Here is a 22719-nt window from a genome sequence, read left to right on the forward strand (position 1 = left end):
AGTGGAAGGCAAAGAGTAGTTAAGGAGTAAGCCTAGGTAGGAGATAATGCTGACTTGAACATGAATGTGGGTCTTGACTTGAGAGAATATGATATGTGGATTTTTAACTCAGAATTATGTAGGTGTTAGAGATACAGATTTGGTAGTTCTTAGCAGAATATGATTATGCTGTGGAAGTAGATTAGATCATATAAAGCATTTAGAGTGAAATTAGTGACTAAGTACAGAACTTTTAAATATACCAACATTTAAAGTTAAGCCAAAGAAGAGTAGCCAGAGAGGTAGGAAAGCCTGACTTGTGTTGTGCTATGCAGAGGAGTGCTTCTTTAAGGATATATCACTCAACATTGTAAGAAACTGGACAGTGGTCAGGGAGTTAATGGGTAGTAGTGTACATTTAGATCTTTCACAGGAAGTGGGAACAGACTTGAACTGAGTTTTGAAGGATAAACAGGATTTGCTATATAAATCAAGGAGAGCATTATAGAAGCAGAGTGTGTGCAAAGGTTGGTAGACTAGAAAATAGAGGCCTCAGTTAGATGAGGCTGAAAACTTGGGACCATACGCAAACTTGAGTGCCCTTTTAAGGAGTTTGGTCTTTATTTTGGGGCTACGGGGAGCCATAAAAGAGCTTTTAAAAAGCAGGAGAATAACATTTAATAGTTTAGAAAGGGTAATTCAGTCAGAAACACTTGGATTTTTCTGACTACAGTCTGCAGTATAAATTTTATCTGGTTCCAACTTAGAAATAAATATACATTACCTGGTCATAAATTATAGTTTACTTGTAACGATGGATCTTGGCTTCAAAAACTTGACGGGAAAAATTAAATAAAAAGATAGTGGAATTTTCCCACACACTTTTTCAATCCCTTGTACCCCCATCATATACACATAAATTCTAGTTTGGTATCTCTGGAGTGAACCCCTGTCTTGCACTGCCATCAAGGCAATGTTGACTCCGAGTGACCTTGTAGGACTGGGTAGAACTGCTGCGACTTTCCTGTAAGATAATAACTGTTACAGTGGTTCTCAACCTTCCTAATGCTGTGACCCTTTAATACAGTTCCTCATGTGGTGACCCCAACCATTAAATTATTTTCATTGCTACTTCTTAACTGTAATTTTGCTACTGTTATGAATCCGGGGAACCCTTTGAAAGGGTTGTTGGAACCCCAAAGGGGTTACAACCCACAGATTGAGAACCGCTGGTTTACAGGAATCGAAAGTCCCATTTTTCTCCTTCAGAGCAGGTGGTGGTTTCAAATTGCTGACCTTGAGGTGAGTATCCCAACGCATAATCATGACATCATTGGTGAGGCCCTGGGGTCCATTATCATTAGCTTTCTATATCGATTTGGACAGTTTAGGAATTACTGGTCTAGACCTCTAGCTTTGGCACTGGTTTCTAACTTAGGCTCTTCCTTATGGCTTGGATTTCCCTGCCAGCAATCTTATCTTTTGTTGTCACAGTTAAAGAACAGTGAGTATTTATGAACTATGAAGGGTTCATGGGGGAGCGGGAAACAGGGAGGGAAAGGGAGGGGAAAAAAAGGAAAACGAACTGATTCCAGGAACCCAAGTGGAAGGCAAATTTTGAGAATGACGAGGGCAATGAATGTATAAGGGTGCTTTACTCAGTTGATGTATGTATGGATTGTGATAAGAGTTGTATGAGCCCCAATAAAATGATTTATTAAAAAAAGAATAGTGAACAAAACTGCAGGTTATTAATGTTTATGTGCAACTGTTAAGCATCCCAAATGTCATAAAAACTTGACTTTATGGGAACAATGAAAATGTACCTTGGGGGAAGAGAAAAGGCAATATAATCATTTCTAGGGATTTTGTAAGTAAAGAAATTCCTAACTCTTGTATGGTTACCTCTTACTAACATGAGTATTAAAAGCAAACAGTTCAATGAGAAAATGAACAGTACAGCATAAGCAAATGTGGTGAAGAAAACTGATGGTGCCCGGCTATCAAAAGATACAGCATCTAGGGTCATAAAGGCTTGAAGGTAAACAAGTGGCCATCTAGCTCAGAAGCAACAGAGCCCACATGGAAGAAGCACACCAGCCTGTGCGATCAGAAGGTGTTGAGGGGATCAGGTATCAGGCAGCATCAGAACAAAAATCATATCATTGTAAATGAGGGGTTGTGCGAGTGGAGACCCAAAGCCCATGTGTAGGCAATGGGACATCCCCGTACGGAAGGATCTGGGGAGGAGAGGAGCCAGTCAGGGTGCAGTGTAGCAATGATGAAACATGTAACTTCTAGTTCTTAAATGCTTCCTCCCCTCCACTATCATGATCCCAATTCTACCTTACAAATCTGGCTAGACCAGACCATGTATGGATGTACACTGGTATAGATAGGAACTGGAAACAGGGAATCCAGGGTGGATGATACCTTCTGGACCTGTGATGAGAGTAGCCATACCAGGAGGGTGGAGAGAGGGTGGGGTGGAAAGGGGGAACTGATTACAGGGATCTACATATAACCTCCTCCCTTGGGGATGGACAACAGAAAAGTGGGTGAAGGGAGACATCAGACAGTGCAAGATATGACAAAATAATTGATAAATTATCAAGTGTTCATGAGGGAGGGAGTGAGGAGGCTGGGGGAGAAAATGAGGAACTTATGCTAAGGGCTTAAGTGGAGAGCAAATATTTGAGAATGCTGAGGGCCATGAATGTACAAATGTGCTTTATATAGTTGGTGTATGTATGGATTATGATAAGAGTTGTATGAACCCATAATAAAGTGATTTTAAAATAAGGGGGGGAAAGCACAGTACAAAGGAAATAGCTTGTTATTTGACCCCTACAGTAGATCTCAAAACCCAAAGAACAAGCAGAAGAAAAAAAACACCCTTAAAAAAAGCCATACGTTGTCCATCTTAAACAGGACATGAGACTTCTAGATCTCAATTCTGGAATTATGATTCTAAGTATGATTTTTAACACTTTCTGAAATCTCATTTTGCGGGTTATACAGAGACCTCTGCCTTATGGTCCTACTTGATTTTTAGCTATATTTTCTGGTGCTTTCATTTGGAATTACTTTACATTTTCCTGCCCTGGCGCTTTTGCTTATGGTTTTCTCCCTAATTAACTACATGCTATTCTTCAAGGGAAAAGTCATACACCACCACTTCTAGGAAAATTAATTATTCTCACTCTTGTTCTCTCAGAGAACACACAAATTTGTTGCCTTAGAAAAACCCTAATTTTTTATCAGGACTTCTTTTAATAATACTGATAATTTACTGAGCGCCTTACAAATACTAGATAGTATCCTAAACACTTTCCATGAATAATTTAAACCTCACAACAACCCCATGGCAGGTATTAATTTGCTTCCTTTACATAAAGGATCTTAGTACAGAAATGACCTCCCACCGGAGGGAAGCCAGTGGGAGAACCAGGATTTGAAACCCAGGGGCCTCACTGCAGAGGTTGCACTACTCCCCCTCAGACCATACTGATGATTCAGGGGCCAGACACTTTCCACCCTGTGCCACGATGCTTGTGTATTTGTTTCTCCTTGTTTCCCGTTGCTTAGGAGTGTGATCAATCTTTATATAATCAATAGAGCCCAGTACAATACCTTGCATATATAATGTACTATAGAAAATTCCTATTGGAAGGATAGACATCACAGATAAAATTGATATTTTATTTTATTACAGTTTCCAAACAAAAAACTATTACCAGTTGGATGGACACTAAAGGAATCAGGACTGCTGAATCAGAAAGGTATAAAAACATGCTCACCTAGAGAAATGAATAATGTTCTACATGAGTGTTTTATTGCATCTTAAAATTTTCTCATTCTTTCCCATGTTTTTCATCTACACTCATTCCTTCTTCAATTTGTAATTAATTTAGAAATTGTATATGTGCCAAAGCATTCTCTAATGTCCTTGGAGTACAGAGCTGTAAGAGTCTGTGTTGGCAAGTAATTATCGTGTGGTGGTGGTAAATGACCTAACATAGGATTGTGGGATAGTGTAAAACGTGTCACAGTGACGATAAGAACAGGGACAGTGGTAGGTAGCATGAGAAGAAAAGATCAACTTAAAAAAAGCACGGATGTTTGCCAGGCTCACAGTTGAGAGGAAGGCATTATATAGAGCTTTAAGTGCAAAGGCATGGGGCTGTGAATGGGGAGGAGGACATTATGTATAGCATTAAGTGCAAAGGCATGGAGCTGTGAACGGGCATGAGGTATGCTTTAGGTAACTAAAAGCACTTCAGTTCTTGCTGGGACATTGTGGGAGTGATGTTGGGCAGTGATTTTTTCTGTACTAGTTGTCTTTAATTTTTTCTGTTCTCTTATAGCTTGCATAGTAAAGAAAACAACAATACGCGAGTAGACTCCATGATGAATTCTATACAAAAAGATAACTTTTGCCAACATAACATGGAAAGTTTAGAAAATGTTTCTCAGTTAAATTTTGCTAAATCACCTGTGGAAAATACACAATATTTGGACCAACACCAGACTGCAACTCTGTGTAAGTGGCAAAATGAAGGAAAACAGGTGGAGCATCTTTTGGAAAGTGAACCTCCAGCAGTAGCTATGGTTCCAAAGCAGCTTGGTAATGCTAATGTTTATCAGTCACCTCAAAATGATGACCACAGTGACACAGATAATGAAGAAAACAGAGAAAATCAACAATTTTTGATACCCATCAAGTGTGCACATATAAACCAGGCTACAGAAGATGAACTGGCCAAAGACACCGGAAGCAGTCAGAAATCCAGTAAGTCATGTCATGCTGTGGAAGATTGTGCAAGCTGTCAGCAAGATGAGCTAGATGCGCCAGAGAGTGCGTTGTCAGATGTTGGTTTGCGGGACGTGAGTACCGGATCTAGAAATACCAACAAATTGAAACGACAGGAAAGTAGCCTAGGACATTCTCCACTTGAGAAAGACAGTGAACCTGAGTCACCAATGGATGTAGATAATGCCAAAAATAGTTGTCAGAACTCGGAAGGCGATGAAGAGACAAGCCCAGGTTTTGATGAACAGGAAGATGGCTCTTCCTCCCAAACAGCAAATAAGCCTTCCAGGTTTCCATCAAGAGAAACTGACGTTGACGCTAGGAAACGGCACTCTTCTAAGGGAGGGGATGTAAGACTACATTTCCATTTTGAAGGTGGAGAGAGTCGTACTGGAATAAATGATTTAAATGCCAAGCTACCTGGAAGTACTCCTGGTCTGAATGTAGAATGCAGAAATTCCAAGCAACATGGAAAAAAAGATTCTAAAATTACAGATCACTTTCCAAGAGCACCCAAAGCAGAGGATAAAAGGTAATTTTCTCAATTGGGGGAATAGCTACAATTGTAGTATGAGTTTTTTTAAGAGGATTAAAAGTCTTGGTTTATAGTGAAGCAAAGAAATAGTTGAGTTTCTTATTTTAACTATCTAGATTCAAATTTTACCAAAACCAGAAAATAAGTAAAATAAATATTAGAAATCAGATTAAAGTTTTTGATCCTCTCTGAATTTTACAACATGATCAGAATATGAAAGTAGTAGGCTGGTAATTATTGTTAGTTGTCAAGCTTGTTCTAGCTCCTGTGTGCTTGTGCAGAGTGAAACTGCTCCGTAGGGTTTTCAAGGTTGTCCGTTTTTAGAAGCAGGTTGCTGCCAACTCTATTTTCTGAGACACATCTGGGTGGGTTTGAACTGCCAACCCATCAGCTTGTGGTTGAGCACTTAGCTGTTGGCATTATTCAAAGACTCCAGGTTGGTAGTAGTGACGACATATTTAGCCCCACATTTTCTTAGGCCATTGCGTACTATTGCATGCTTTCTAATGCTCATATTGTTGGTATTGTACTGAGAAAAAGACACAGAGTCCATATTTTACTACTACTTGTTACACAAAGGAGATGGAGAATCCATAGCAACAGGCCTTGGGGTTTGTGTGGAGTTGGATTCTCCCCCCTCCATCTTTTTCTACCTAGTCTGACACCAACTGATTAAATGGTATGGCAACCATACTTAGCTCCTTTTGCTGCATAAGGGAGAAGAAAAACCCAGCTCTTCACCATCTCATTGCCAGGAGGTAGAGGTCAGACATGTCTTCCCCCTCCATCCTTTTATTCTGACATCCATCCCTATTCTGGCAAGGGCCCTCCCATAACACTCTGCTTTTCCCTTGGGCTTTATAATCTGGCCACATGGAATTCACTTAGAATACACACAATTGGAGGGTTTATTAGGGAAGTTAACAAGCCAAGATCAAAAGCATTCAGGATAATGTCACTGGCTCACAGCAAGGCCTCTTAGCCAGTTGCTAAGTCTCTCTTTAGTCCTTAGCCTTCAGAGCCAGGAAGCGACCCCCCACCCCCCACAGCTTTACCTCACAGTTTCATAGTCTTGGTACTGCTCCTCTGTTCTCTCTTAGGGTCTTTTTTGCCTTAACCTGGCTGCTTTGCTCTGACCCATAGTCTGTGCCGCAGTCTCTGGTGTCCCTGGTCTTGGCCTCTGTTAATTTGGGTAGAGATCTTGATTGTGTTCCTATGGTGGGTCCTCTTCCTTTATGTGGTTCCTCTTCCTTTAAGGTCTGGGGCTTTTCTTTGCTTCTGAGATGGCTCATCCTTATAGCAAGGCAGTGGAAACTAAAACTGACCAGTTCCCTCTATTGGTGGTGTTACAGTTTGCCCTATTTGCATAGTCCCACGCCATCATTTGGTAGGCGTTACAGAGACATGGATAGGAGAGACATAGTATGTAAGAGATTTCACCAGATATATACCTCTTTACAAATGAGAAAACCTAGATTTGGGTTAGGAAATGTACTGAAATCATTACATGCTGGAATTTTAAACTGATTTTGCCTGTTTACAAAGCTTATCTTTTTGCCATTAATCCATACAGAATTTTTTAAAACCCACCCTAAGAATCATAATTTTTGAGAGTTTTCTAGCATGTGATAGAAAGTCCACTTCATTTAAAATGACCATGTAGAGACCTGCAAGACCGGGCAGCATTTGTTGCGGCTACTCTGAACTAGGGATTATTTGACAGTGTCCATATTCTTATGTGATAACGCTTTTCAGAAGGTGATTTCCATGGATTTGGAAATTCCTTCACACTTGACAGTCATACTGTGGGTTTTACTATAAACTCTACATGTTTCACTTATAAATAGAAAAGCACGAAGAGAGAACACGCTTTGTTTGCTACACAGTAATGTTTGCTATTTTTGTACCCATTAGAATCTAATAAAAAAATTTGTGACTTAATGCATTTATCTTGGCCTTAGAAAAGAACAATGTGAAACCAAACATCAAAGAACAGAAAGGAAGATTCCAAAATACATTCCGCCTCACCTTTCTCCAGATAAGAAATGGTTTGGAACTCCAATTGAGGAAATGAGAAGAATGCCTAGATGTGGGATCCGGCTTCCTCTCTTGAGACCCTCCGCCAGTCACACAGTAACTATTCGAGTGGGTATTTCTTTTTTGGTTTATTTTATTTTTATTTATTTATTTTTATTCTTTCTTAAATTTTTTATTTATTTATTTATTTTTAATTGGGGCTCATAAGGCTCTTATCACATTCTGTACATACATCAGTTGAGCAAAGCGCCCTTATACATTCGTTGCACTCATCACTCATAATTCACCTTCCACTTGGGTTCTTGGAATCAGCTCGGTTTCCCTTTTTTCCCCCCCACGGGTATTCTTAACGGAAAAGGGAAGAGTATAAAATTGTGAGTTAGTATAATATTTGTTAATGTGAAAAATGGACCAAGGCACAAATAGTTTTTCTCTTCTACATCCGTACAGTACCGAGATGTTCTCAGAATTTATAAATGTAAATTGTTTAACTTAATTAAGTACTTAACAAATCAAGATAAACCATTGTCAGTGGATGAGATTTAATTTTTTTTTTTTTGAAACTCAGTGAGTTCTTTTTAATAGTTTTGGTAAGGTATCTGGTGGCACAGTAGTTAGTACTTGGCTGCCAAGCAGAATGTTGGTGGTTAAAATCCAGCAGATCTACGCCATTGTAGAAAGATGTGACAGCCTGCTTCAGTAAGGCTTTGCAGCCTTAGGAACGTGGTAGGACAAGGTGTACTATGCCTTAAGCGTTACTGTCAGTCAGAATTGCCTCAATGGTAGTGAACTGGGGCTTTTACTGAGATATTTAAAATTCACCCTTTTTAAGTGCTTAATACTACATTTATTAGTAAACCTGTGCTGTGCCTCCATTACTGTAATCTAGTATTAGAGTGTTTATATCACTTATTGAACTTTAAAAGATAGTAATCTCATATATTAATTTGTCTCTATATTAGATTTCAGGGACTGCCTAAAATATTACTCCCTTTATCATATTAAATTAGTTTGGATGTGATCAAGTACTTTAAAGTTTAGAGTTCTTTCTCATGTTTATAGGTGGGACAGACGCTGACTGGGGTTATAGGGATTGAGCTGAGGCCAAAAAAGCAGAACTTTCGGAGGTAGGAAGGCAAGAGAATTTCTAGCAGATCTGTGAACCTTATAAGAAAGGGCTTTGTTATGTAAATGCATTTATTTTGGAATTAGAAAACAGTCATTTTTCTGGAGTTTAGAATTGATGGGGAACAGTGGCAGAGAAGACTCAAAAAGTGGTTTGAGCCCTGTCCTAGAGGACTTCAGCTGTCAGTAACTAGACCTAAGTCTGTTGTTAGAGATCATTGAAATGTGTGTGCAGGCAGCAGTTTGGGTGTAGTGAAGTTTATCAGCTGTATGTAAGGAGCATGGAAGTATTAATATAATGGAAGCAGGAAGAAGTAATGAGACCTTGGATAAGAGACAGGAAGTAATGGCAGTATAAAACTGTGCTGCATGCAAGTGCTTCAACAATTCTTTTAAAGTGTGACTTAATTATTTTCCTAAATTATATCTTTATTTTCGAAAAGCTTATAGTAAAATAATTCACCAACACAAACGTGAAAATGCATTGTACCACATTTTAACACAAGATAACAACAATTTGCCAAGAGAACTTATGTATTTTTGTCTGTACATAGATGCCAGGTTCTTTTTTTTATCACTGCTGTTTAACAGAAGAGTATACACAGAAATAAAGTAACAGTTAAAATCTGTTACCTTTGTTAACTTCATTTTGGGAATCAGAATTTTCTAACTACTGTATAAAAGATTGAAATAAGTTTAATGGTTGATGTAAGCTTTAGCTGTCACCCATAACTTCCGAATTTTAGTTTGTACTTGCCAAAACAGCCTCATTGTAATTTATTTATGTTAGAATGATTTGAAATTACCATGAAGTTATATTTAAAAGAATAACTTTTATCTAACTTAAATACAGTTTTATGCAAGATTATTTTAAGTGCAAATATATTGCTATTTAAATTTTTTAAATCACTAAGATAACGTAATATTCATGGGATTAAAAACGTAGCTGGTTGAGCCACAGGGTCTAGCCATGCCCCCAATCCAGATGTAGCAGTGCCAATGCAGAGAGCAGTGCTATGGCTGGAGTTGCTGGGGGTGGGCGTGAGTCCCCTGTCCACCAGGGTTGCTTCCCCTGGCCCTGTGACAGGCCTGGTCACCTGGGTAGGGCTGGACCTGGGGTCAGCCTCTGCCTGCTTTTGCCTCTTTCTTAGAATTCTCTTCCCTCTCCCCTGCCCCTGGGCCTTGGGGACCAGGTGACCTGGGAAGGGACCTGTCCAGTGTTACCATACTGTGCCATCCATGGATTCAGCCACAGCAGCAGCCAGGGATAGGCCTCAGAAGCTCCTGGCCAGAGAGTGCCTGTCCCCTCTGCCATCCACACCAGGTCTTGGTGGGGGTGGGGGGACCCCAAAGCCATTCTGGGAAGGGTTCCCAGAGGGAGGGCCAGCCTAGAACTCACTAAGGCTGGTAGCCCCTGGGACCGCTTCGAGAAGCACACTTCTAACTTACCGCAGGCTCCTGAGTCTGCTTCTGCCTGCTTCTCACCTTCCCCGTCCCCATCTCTGGCTCAGTCGATGTTACTTTGGCCTTTGGTTTTCTTTCCAGATTGGAGAGCCTCAAGAGGCCTTCTAAGGGAGTGATGATGGGTACTTCCCAAGTGGGCAGCTGCAGGCCCCATGCCTCCCTCTCATCACACTCTGGCAGGGCCCCATCCTGGGCAGAGCGGCCTGGGGCTGGGCCCAGAGACTGACCTCCAGTTGCTCCTTTCCCACTTTGAATTCAATAAATCCGTCCACCCCCCTTTTGTGGGGGTGAACATTTTAACCACCACAACAACAAAAAAGTAGCTGGTTACATTGTTGAAAGGTAAAATTTATAGATGAATTGTTAATTATGGGGAACAAGGGAAAATGGAGTTGACTGTATCTATGAAGTTAAGTTTGTTAACCTGTATATTTAAGATGTTAATAATGAAGATGTGAGCAAAAGACCGTTTAAGGTGGGTAAGGGAAACTTTAATTTTTTACTTCTCTGCTGTCTACCACCCACAAGAAAAACATAAAGTGTCCTATGGCACGCAATTACTATATATTGGCTTGACATCTATGCATTTTTTAAATCTTGAAAAAATATGGTAACTTTTAAATTGGAAAAATAATACAAGGTCTCCTTTTTTTTAAAAATTAATGTTTTTGTAAATATGTATACTCTGAAAACTCACTTCCTGCTTTGTCCGTATCCTAGAGCATAAAAACTTGGAGTATATTTTTCTAGAATTTGTGTGTGTGTGATGAATATAGCAATATTGCACACATGTAATTAGGTTTTAGTTGTTTGCTTTTATTTAATATATAGTGTTTAGTTATACTTCTGAAATGTTGGATGGGTAAATACAGATCATATAGATACAGACGTTGAAGTAATTAAATGAAACTGTTATTTGTCTTTAGAAATGTAAAATTTCCTTTTATATATAAATATATATGTGCAATTACATCCATACAAATCATCTTACCTATGTGAAGTTTTACTGATACCTTAGATAAGTGAAACATCTTCCCCAAATCACCTTTGGGGTGAGAATACGTGGTGATCCAGCCCCATTTGACTCTTGATCATTCTTTCTTCCTAGGAATAGTCTTATCTCCCATGACACCCTGGGCCCCTAGTTTTCTTCCTGTCTACTTAGCTAATTCTTATGCTTTTTTAGGGTCCTCTTTTATATGTGGCAACTAACTGTTGTGGAGTTCCTCATGACTTTTCCTTATTCTGATTTTTCTCTAGGTGGTCTCATCTGTAATTTAGCATTTGATGGCCATTTACCAAGTTGTTTCTTTTTCATTGCAGGCCTTTTTAGGAAACTGCTTATTTCTACAAGTTGTTTCATTTTTTAAAACACTGGTTCGCTTTTCAGGACTACCTTTCCTTTCTTTAGTTCACTTCTTTTTCTATTCCCTTTGGTTCTCAACTCAGTTTTCACATTTTTCAGGAAGCCTTATCTGAACTCACCAAAATAGTAAAATCTGCCTCGCATAGGTTCTTATTAGCACCATGAACATCTCATCATAGTACAGATGAAATTTATATTAATTTATGTGATTGTCTACAGTGAAGTATTGACATATGCTACAGTAATAATGTGTTCCTTGAAAATATAATGTTGAGTGAAATCACAGTAACAGTTATATATTTCACTTATGTGAAATATGAATGAAATATGAATAGACAGTCTTCTCCTTTTCCAAACATTAGTGCTTATTATTAGTAGCATGTGTGTGTGTGTTTTTCTATATATGAGGGGGTGCCCCAAATTAGATTAAAAAAATCATTGGGGGCTCATACAACTCTTATCACAATCCATCCATCCATTGTGTCAAGCACATTTGTTGCCATCATCATTCTCAAAACATTTGCTTTCTACTTGAGCCCTTAGTACCAGTTCCTTACTTTTTCCTCTCCCTGCCCACTCCACCCTCTCTCATGAACCCTTGATAATTTAAAAGTTATCATTATTTTTCATGTCTTACACTGTCTGATGTCTTCCTTCACCCACTTTGCTGTAGTCCGTCCCCCAGGGAGGAGGTTATATATAGATACTTGTAATCAGTTCCCCCTTTCTACCCCACCTTCCCTCCACCCTCCTGGAATTGCCACTCTCACCACTGCTCCTGAGGGTTCATCTGCCCTGGATTCCTGTGTTTCCAGTTCCTCTCTGTACCAGTGTACATCCTCTGGACTAGCCAGATTTGTAAGGTAGAATTGGGATCAAGATAGTGGCGGGAAGGAAGGCTACACTGCACCCTGACTGGCTCATCTTCTCTCTGCAACCCTTCTGTAAGGGCTTGTCCAGTTGTCTACAGATGGGCTTTGTGTTTCCTCTCTGCCCTGCATTCTCAATGATATGATTTTTTGTAGTTTGATGCCTCCTACCTGATCCCTTCTACACCTTGTGGTCTCACAGGCTGGTGTGCTTCTTCCCTGTGGGCTTTGTTGCTCTGAGCTAGATGGCCGCTTGTTTACCTGTATTTAAATTTTTTAACAAAACAATCTTATCACTTTCAAAGTACTCTCCATTACACTTAACACATTTGTCAAATCTGTGATTCCATTCTTGGAAACATTTTTTAAACTCTTCTGTTTGGATGACTGATAGCACCTTCCTTGTTTTTTTTTTCTTCACCTTTTCTATGTCACCAAATTGCTGTCCTTTCATCTCCCTCTTTATTCATGGAAACAAAAAGAAGTTACATGGAGTTATGTCAGGTAAGCAAGGTGCGTGGGGCAAGTGAGGCATGCTATTTTTTACCAAAAACTGGCACACTGAGATGTCTGCATGAGCAATTGCATTGTCGTGGCAAAACCAGTCCCCCATCTGCCACAAATCAGGCCATTTTTGTTGCACACTGTTATGCAGTTTTTTCAAAACCTCTATTTAGAAAGCTTGATAAACAGTCTGACCTGATGGAATGAACTCCAAATGCACTATAAGTCAATATTTTCATCATTTGGGAAGTTGTGGGACGTCCAGAATGAGGTTTGTCACCAATCGACTTTTCACCATTTTTTTAGTGAGAAAACCACTTGTGCATTTGGAGTTTTTCTGATAGTGCTGTCCTTGTAAGCTGTGTTCAACATCCCAATAGTTTCTTTGACATTTTTCCTGAGCAGGACATAAAATTTCACAGCTGCACACTGTTCTCTTAAATCAGCCATCATAAAACAAAAACAAGGTTCGAGCGAAACCGTTTTCATGAAAAAATTCACTGTGACCAGAGAGAACCTTCCCAGGCGATGCTACTGGGCACGCTAACTCATAGCGATGTGTTTGATGCTCGCCTCGTGGGAAAGATGCTTTCTAAGAAAGCTCTGCTTTGCCCAGCACAATTCCATTTTTAGGGGGAGTACCCCCTCATGTCACATGTACACATAAATACAAATATGTCAGACATATCCCTAAATATTTAGAATATAAAGTTTAAAGCTATTATGTCTTGAGGATTATTTTGTTGGGCTTTTCTTCCTCAGAGAAAAGCTAGCATGTTTCTCCTGAGTGGTTTGCCACCACAGCAGAGGGAACCGCATGTTGACAGTACAAAAATACGAGTATAAACAGCAAAAATTTAATAAGCAAAGTACACTTTAATCATGAAATGGGTCACCTCATGATTTGAGGAAGTTGACAGTGTCTTTAAGGCAGTGGGTCTCAACCTTCCTAATGCTGTTATCCTTTAATACCTCACCTCATGTTGTGGAGACCCCCCCCCCAACAAAATATTACTTTTGTTGCTAATTCATAACTGTTATTTTGCAACTGTTATCGAGACCCACAGATTGAGAACTGCTGGTCTAGAGTCATGACTTGGATTTTTATAGGGGTCAGTTAGCAGTACCCCATTGACTTTCCTTTCTTGCTCTACCATTGGCCCGTTACCATTGGCCTTTACCATTCTTGCATCCCAAATGGTCTTTATTCCAACATAATGGTTGGTCTCGTAATCCAAGGCTTGTAAACCTCATTGTCATGTGGGGTAGTGTTAGTCAATAGGTTATCTGGACATGATATCTGGAGTGGGTAATCTCAGACAATTTGGGATGGGCCATTTAAATCTCTAGTTGTCCTTGACGTGACTGGTGGAATGGATTAGGTGACATAATTCAGGCTAGGTCAGTCAGACCTCATAGGTTATGCAGACCTCTAGCAGACTATGAGAACAGGAACCTTATAGAACTGAGTAGTACTGTCTTATGGGGTTTCCAGGTTTCCAAGGCTGTAACCTTATGGAAGTAAACTGCCACATTTTTTTTTCCCATGGCAAAGTAACTGTAGAGTAGGCTGGTAGTTTGAACGATAGACCTTTAGCTTAGTAGCTAAGTGTTTGAATCACTATACCACTAAGACTTCTGCATACAAAGTTAATGTAGTTGTTTTTCTCAAGTTTAGAGACTAGAAGACGGGGAAAAAGTATATTAGACATTTAATAAAATAGAGGAGAGTAAATCACTGCTGTGCTGGGTCAAGAATACCCCATATTCAAACATGTTCTCTAACCAAACTGCAATGCTAACTCAGTGCCTTCGAGTCAATTCTGACTCACAGTCACCCTATAGCACAGGGTAGAAATTTCCTTGTACATTTCTGAGACTGTAAATCTTTACAGGAGTAGACTGCCTTATCTTACTCCCAAAGAGTGGAAGGTGGTTTTGAACTGCTGATCTTGCAGTTAGCAACCCAACTTGTAACCCAGTACTTTACATGTTTTATGTTGTTAAATGCTGTCAAGTCAGTTCTGACTTACAGTGACTTTGTGCACAGCAAAACCAAACACTGCCCAATCATGTGCCATCCTCACAATTGTTCTTATGTGTGAGCCTATGGCTGTAGCCACTTTGTCCGTTTTGTTGAGGGCCTTTCTCTTTTCTATTGCACCTCTATTTTTCCTGACATGATGTCCTTCTCCAGGGACTTCTCTCTTGACATGTTCAAAGTATGTGCACCCAAGTTTCCCTGTCTTTGCCTATAGAAGCATTCTGGATGTACTTCTCAGAGAGACGTGTTGGTTCTTTTGGTAGTCCATGGTGTTTTCAATATTCTTGGCTAATGCTATAATTTAAATGCATCTATTCCTTTTTGGTCTTCCTTATTCAATGTCTAACTTTCTCATGCATATGAGACATTTGAAAAGAACATAGCTTGGGTCTGGCACACTTTAGTCCTCCAAGTACCATGCTTGCTTTTCAACATTTTGAAGAGGTCTTGTGCAGCAGATTTACCCAATAGTGTGTCTTTTAATCTCTTGGCTGCTGCTTCTATGAGCATTTATTTTCGAATCCAAGCAAGACAGACTCTTTGAGAACTTCAGTAGATTCTCTGCTGATTATGCTGTTAACTAATGGTCCAGTTTTGCGGACTTTGTTTTCTTACTAGTAGTTGTGATTTGTACTGCAGGCTTCAATCTTTGATCTTCATCAGTAAGTGCTTCAAGTCCTCCTCACCTTCAGCAAACAAGGTTATCTGCATATCACAAGGTTTTAATGATATTCCTAAATATCCAGGTTCTCTGATGGTTTTCTCAGTGTACAGATTGAATAAGTATGGTGAGGGGATACAATCCTTGCACACACCTCTTCTGATTTTAAACCATGCAGTATGTCCTTCTGTTTACACAACTCTTAATCTATGTATACATTCCTCATAAGTACAATCAATTATCCTGGAATTCCCATTCTCCTCAAGGCCATGCAGTTTATCATCTACACAGTCAATCCACATATGTTTTATAGAGACCCTTTTATTTAGCATTGAGCAATAAACAGGACAAAGACAGTCATTTTGGATCAGGGAAACTGTCAGTATGTACAAAGTACAGAGACTGATACAATCTGCCAAATTATGGCTATGGTTTTTATTGTGTAAGATGGAAGAAGAAAAGAAATAAGATTATGATTGTTAGTATATCAATTCACTCCTGTTTCAGGTGGGGATTTTGTTTACCTGCTTACATAGTGGGTCATATCATAACTGATAGTTACTAGGATCTCAAAAAAAAATTTGTATGTATATTGAAAGAAATTTATACCAAGAAATGTATATGTGGCAAAGCCCAATGCAGTTCAAGTCTCTGGATCACATAGTATACTGGAAGCTTCTTCTGACTCAAGCAGCTTGGGAGCTGATAAACCAGAAAGCAAGAATACGAAACAGGAAGACCACAGTCTGGAGATGCAAAGTCAAATGAATCCCAGGTTGTCAGTTTGCTGATGGCTCCTAGAAATAGCAGGCAATATTACAGTAAGTCATGGAACCAGATGCAGGATTCAGATTCCCAAGTAGGGACAAACATTCCCATCCTTGCATTTTTCCAATTGCTTCAAGGCTAGGGCCTAATCAAGAGGGCAGTACTTTACCACATTTGATGGCTGCTAACAGAGTTGATTGTTATGTTAGATCCTATTATGGCATGAATTACATTGTTAGATAACATCATAGGGTATTACATCCAAACTATTGAGAACCTTGCCCAGTCAAGTTGACATAGAACTTAGCTATCAAATCACATGGAAACTTTTCCCCTCAACTCAATATCGTGGCTTTTCCTAAAAAAATAAAATGGGAACAGAGACATATGTAAACTTTTAAACATTGGCCTTTATATTTACTCTTCTTACAAGACAAAGGACTAAAGCTTCAGGCATCTGTCTAAAAAACCTCACTGCCATCGAGTGACCTTGTATGGCAGAGTAGAACTGCCCCTGTGAGTTTCCTAGACTGATCACTCTACGGGAGAAGAAAGTCCTGTCCTATGCAGCAGCTGGTGGTTTTAAACTGCTGAACTTGCAGATTGCAGCCTGACGCATAACCAGTATGCCACCAGGGCTCCTCAGGTAGCTGCAGACAAGATAATGTCACTATTTAAAATTACAACAAATATGTCCCCCCCAAAATAAATAAATAAAGACTTAACGTGACAAACTTATATATTTAATAAGACACTTTGGCCTCTGCTGTAAGCATTGTATATTCAAATGTTCAGGTAACATTTTTTTTGTTTTTTTATTTATTGTAATGTCAAATTAACTGATAAATTTTATTTCTAAGCCTATATTTTAATTGATGAATAATACATTAAAATGATAATTTTTAAAACTTTTCTATCTTCATAGCACCAAGTTTGCATCTATTTTGTGATACTTACAACATTCTTAGTCTCATGCCAGCATATTTTTCTTACCAACTAATTACCCCTGTTTTATGGGCAGACCCATGGCACAGGGTTTTATGTGAAGCATGGGCTCAGTTCTGGAGCGATGTTGCTGCTTATTGAAACTGAAGAAAGGCCATGGGCCTTGTACGTGCTTTTATAAGTGGTTGAACATGAAATTCTTTTAGAAAGAAATGGTTTCAGTGATCCTTCTGATCAAGGATGAATTTGCAGCATGTAAAATTTACATTGTGAACACTAGTATGTGTGGCACACAGTCTCCAGAGAAGAAATAGCTTACTCACAGAAGATGCATTTCCTGAAGGGTTGTAATGAGAGACAAGACCAGCTGAAGTGTATGTTTAACTGTGACATTTGTATCCACTTCCTAACACTACAATGCTGCTATCACCAGGAATCAAGAAGCTCTCTCGTTCATTACTTAAAAAACAAAACAAAAAAACAAAGCAAAACCCAAACAACCTCCCTGGGTTATTTTAATAAAGGTAGCTTACCTGGTGGATGAATGTTCTGGGTCATTCATGGTCACTAAATTGCCTGATGGAGCCCTGAAGTTCAGGACCATTGTCTCACAGTACACCCAGGTCAATGGGCACAACAGAGTTTATGAAGGCAATGTTTTATATCATCCTGTGGGGTGGCGGTGGGGGTGGGGAATTACCTGATGAATACTAACTTCGAAATGAAGAAAATGTCTTTTACCATCTCCACAATGTATAATTTTTGAAATATTCTAGTGCATATTGATTCTTGGAATATCTATTTTTTCATATAGTCAACATTTCTTTTATGAACTTTGTATACATAATTATGCCCACATGAAACCAAAAACATTACAAGTTAAACATTGAAAATAAGTTGAAAAAGTAAAAGATGAGTTATATTTATTTATATAGGAATGATTATGACGTTGGTGTAAAACCTGGCTGAGCTTTGCTCTTTTGTGCAGAAGGTCACTGTGAATTGGAATTAACTTGATGGCACCTAACACCACCACCACCAAACAACAGTTACATTTTACACTTTGTTTTTGAGGAAACGGTCAAAAGCCTGTACCTGTGCATTAGACTGAATGACGAGTAACATTAAAATGTGGGGTTTTGATCTGTCTACAAATCTGCCAGTGACTTTGTCTAAAGTAATCTTTACATAGTAAAACTTTCGGAATTATCTTACTGTAGTGAAGAGTTCCTTCATGTGGCCTTTGCTTGGTTCCTTGGAAAAGTATCTTAATTTTTCCCCTCTACCCCAAGGAGTTATCTTTGCCCTAGTTTCCTACCCTAGAAGGGTTATTTTTGAAGAAGTTTGTTATGAGTTCTTGGGTAAGCTGTAAACTTTGTCTTGATACCTTTTGTCTGAATGTGTGCCACAGCCAGCCTGTGATCGGTATGCACGTTGCAGGGATTGTTCAAGAGGCTGTGCACCTAAAGTAAGTGTACTCTAGTATGCAAATAATATGGGGGAGTGTCTAAGGGGACAGAATGGTCAGTTTGCATACCATAGGCATGCCTCATGCTTTAAACAGTTCTGTATATAAGCAGCCAATTTCGGAGGATTTAGAGACCAAATCAAGAGTAAGAGGAGCAGCGGAAGTGTAAGAGAGAAGAAACAGCAGCAGCATAACCTCTTAAAGCTTTCACATTGGTCAAGGGTTCTGACAGTGACGATAGCAACAGTTCCAGTAGGGGTCTGGCACCAGAGCTGCTGGCGAGAAATGGCAAAGCCAAAAGGAACCGATCTAGAGGGAGCCAAGAAGAGCTTGTCTTGAAGGAGTTCAGAGAAGACCTGACTCGAGGAAGCTAAGAGGAGGCCTCCATTGACAAGAGGGGCTGAAAACACCATCTTGCCCTGAAGGAGGGATACTTGGTTTATGTGCTCCCTGTGTCTAATCCTAAATTATTTCCTAATGCTGACCCAGAGCTGTACCCTGCTACTTACTTAATAATTACTAAGCGAAAGGTAAGAGTCACTTCTGCACATTTTCATTTCCAAGGACAGTGGTATTGGGAAAGCTTCTTTAATTATGGCTCTTAAGTTTTGTTTTCATTTTTTCCTAACAAAAGTTCCTACTGCAGCTATCAGTTTTATCTTTAGCCCAGAGAAGGAGGCATTTTTTCTTCAAGGCCAGTTCAATTTTACTTCAAGGTTGACTTCTTTTGGAATGTTATATGGTAGAATCTAGCATCTTCAGTTTCTGAACTTGGGAATTTTATTTTACTAATTTTTTAGAGAACCAAGGGATGATTATAACTTTCTGGTTACCAGCCTCTGGGTCAGTGCTGCCTAAGCAACCAGTTAGGTTTGTGGAAGTTTAAAATAGCTACGCTGTGTCTAACCATGCCTTTTGTCTCTCTTTGCTGTTTTTTTTCTTTTTTAAATCTTCTCCATCCTTTCCTCTGATTCTCAGAGTTCTGGGATTATCTGCTTCTTTGGAACCCTTGTGCCTTAGCTGTTGAGAGTCTGGTTAGCCTGTCATCAGTCTTCCACCTTGCTGGAAGCCCTGGTTAATCAACTTTTAACTACACTCTTCCTGAGGGCAAAGTGTTCCTCCCTAGGCTTTTCTTAAAATAGTCTCATTACTGATTTAATGATCAGCAAGCATGGGCTCAGTAACATAGACACCTCCAAGAGTATCTGAATTAATATCAAATTCAAAATGAACTTAGGGTGACTACTGTAGACTGCAGCCTTCTATAAACTGATTGCTGTAGAATTTAAGCATAATACACTATAAGAAAAAAGATCCCAAAAACTTTAGAAAGGAAATGAAAATTGAGCTAATCTGTGAAGGTTACTACAATAGTTGTGTAACCAGATAAAGGATCAGGGAGCATGGTAATTAATAGAATTAAAAAGAGAAGAGACAACAATGTAAAAGTAAGTCAAAAAGTATTGTCACTGGGTGTTCTGGTTCATATTCTGAACCAAACCTGTTTAAAAATGCTTCTACAGTCAATGGAAGGCTGCAGACAAGGTCTCGCAGTAATACACTTGTCTTAGTCTCATTTAGGGTACCTTCAAAAGAAGAACCAATGAAAGCAAAAACCGATGGCTTCCTAGGAGGTCTGGGACTTTTTATGTTAAGGCAGAAGTCAGATCAGACAATTATGATGACTTTTGGGAATCTAAGATAATCTTCATAGACTTTTTTTCCAAGGGCACAGAACAAGCTGGAGGTTTAGTAGGAAGAAGTTTTAAGAAAATTGCAAAAAGCATTGGTGAGAAAAAGGCCAGAAAAAGTTACATTAAAGACTCACTTGCTAATTTTTTTTTTTTTTGGTATCAAGAGCTATCTTTGAACGGTTTCATTGGGAGATCTTGCCCTGTCTACCCTAAGCCCCGATTTTATTCCTTGAGGATTGTTTTCTTTACAGAACGCACCGAACATTTATTTAGTTTACATTATTCAAAGTTTATTCTTTTTAAAAATTATTTTTTAAAACATTTTATTAGGGGCTCATACAACTCTTATCACGATCCATACATATACATACATCAATTGTATAAAGCACATCTGTACATTCTTTGCCCTAATCATTTTCTTTTTTTTTTTCCTTTTCTTTTTTTACATTTTATTAGGGGCTCATACAACTCTTATCACAATCCATACATATACATACATCAATTGTATAAAGCACATCCGCACATTCCTTGCCCCAATCATTCTTTTTTTTAAATTTTCTTTTTAAAATAATTTTATTGGGGGCTTGTAAAACTCTTATCACAATTCATACATCCATCCATCGTGTCAAGCACATTTGTACATTTGTTGTCCTCATCATTTTCTTTTTTTTTTAGCATTTATTTATTTATTTATTAAACTATTTATTAGGGGCTCATACAACTCTTATCACAGTTCATACATATACATACATCAATTATATAAAGCACATCTGTACATTCTTTGCCCTAATCATTTTTTTCTCCTCTTTTCTTTTTTTACATTTTATTAGGGACTCATACAACTCTTATCACAATCTATACATATACATACATCAATTGTATAAAGCACATCTGTACATTCTTTGCCCTAATCATTTTTTTCTCCTCTTTTCTTTTTTTACATTTTATTAGGGGCTAATACAACTCTTATCACAATCCATATATATACATACATCAATTGTATAAAGCACATCCGCACATTCCTTGCCCCAGTCATTCTTAAAGCATTTGCTCTCCACTTAAGCCCTTTGCATCAGGTCCTTTTTTTCCCCCTCCCTCCTTAAAAAATTATTTTAATTGGAAATTAATACTTATATAATATCATTTCAGAGTTCAGTCACATCAAGCAGTATTGTACAATTGCTACCAAAGTTAGTTTCCAAACATTCTTTTCTTTCCTAAATTCCTTGACATCATCTCCATTTCACCCCCACCCCTCCACCTGAACTTCCAACTGTTATTCTACTTGCTGTCTCTATAGGTTCATCATTCCTGGGTTTTTTATACCAAAAAACAGGAAAACTATTTAACACATCTTCAAGAGGGTGACCCCAATGACAAAAAATCTGAGAGACCTGGTAGGGATTGATCCAGAGCAATGTAACTGAGAGCAATTACTGAAACTCAAATGAAGCCGGAGCATGATAGTGGGATAAGAGGAAAGTCAAAGGAAATAGAGGAAAGAACTAGGAGACAAAGGACTTTATAGAGGTCTAAATACAGGCATGTACATATGTAAATATATATGATGATGGGAAAATAGATCTACGTGCATATATTTGTAGGTTTAGTATTAAGGCAGCAGATTGGACATTGGGCCTCCACTCAAGTACTTCCTCAATGCAAGAACACTATTCTATTAAATTGGCATTCCATGATGCACACCTTCCCGACACAATTGCTAAAGACAAATGGGTGCATAAACAAATGTGTTGAAGAAAGCTGACGGTGCCTGTCTATCAAAAGATACAGTGTCTGGGGTCTTAAAGGCTTGAAGGTAAACAAGTGCCCATCTAGTTCAGAGACAACAAAGTCCACATGGAAGAAGCACACAAGTCTGTGACCACGAGGTGTTGAGAGGATCAGGTAGCAGGCATCAAAGAATAAAAAATCATATTGTAAATGAAGGGGAGTGCAGATTGGAGACCCAACGCCCATCTGTAGGAAATGGGACATCTCCTTACAGAAGGGTCGCAGGGAGGAGACAGCCAGTCAGGATGCAATGTAGCAACAATGAAACATAGAACTTTCCTCTAGTTCTTAAATGTTTCCAACCCCCCACTATTTTGATCCCAGTTCTACCTTACAAATTTGGCTAGACCAAAGGATGTACACTGGTACAGATAGGAACTAGAAACAGGGAATTCAGGACATGATCCCTTCAGGACCAGTGGTGAGAGTGATGATACTGGAAGGGTTGGAGGGAAGGTGGGGTAGAAAGGTGGAATTGATTACAAAGATCTGTATGTGACCTCCTCCCAGGGGGATGGACAACAGAGAAGTAGGTGAAGGGAGAGCCCAACAGGGCAAGATATGACAAAATAGTAATTTATATATTATCAAGAGTTCATGAGGGAGAGGGGAGCGAAGAGGGAGGGGAAAGATGAAGACCTGAGGGCAGGGCCTTA

General features: G+C 39.0%; 1 protein-coding gene across 2 annotated transcripts in view; it reads left to right on the plus strand.

Annotated features, from left to right (window-relative positions):
* The window catches only part of PARG (poly(ADP-ribose) glycohydrolase), a 155889-nt gene that overhangs the window by 2213 nt on the left and 130957 nt on the right, over positions 1 to 22719 (plus strand). For both annotated transcript variants that reach the window (XM_075564169.1, XM_075564168.1), the window contains exons 2-4: positions 3695 to 3761; positions 4347 to 5324; positions 7289 to 7472. In XM_075564169.1, coding sequence (XP_075420284.1) covers positions 3724 to 3761; positions 4347 to 5324; positions 7289 to 7472 — 1200 coding nt within the window. In that variant the 5' untranslated portion in view covers positions 3695 to 3723. The remainder of the gene's footprint in view (positions 1 to 3694; positions 3762 to 4346; positions 5325 to 7288; positions 7473 to 22719) is intronic.

This window comes from Tenrec ecaudatus, chromosome 12, assembly GCF_050624435.1.
Source record: "Tenrec ecaudatus isolate mTenEca1 chromosome 12, mTenEca1.hap1, whole genome shotgun sequence".
Taxonomy (NCBI): domain Eukaryota; kingdom Metazoa; phylum Chordata; class Mammalia; order Afrosoricida; family Tenrecidae; genus Tenrec; species Tenrec ecaudatus.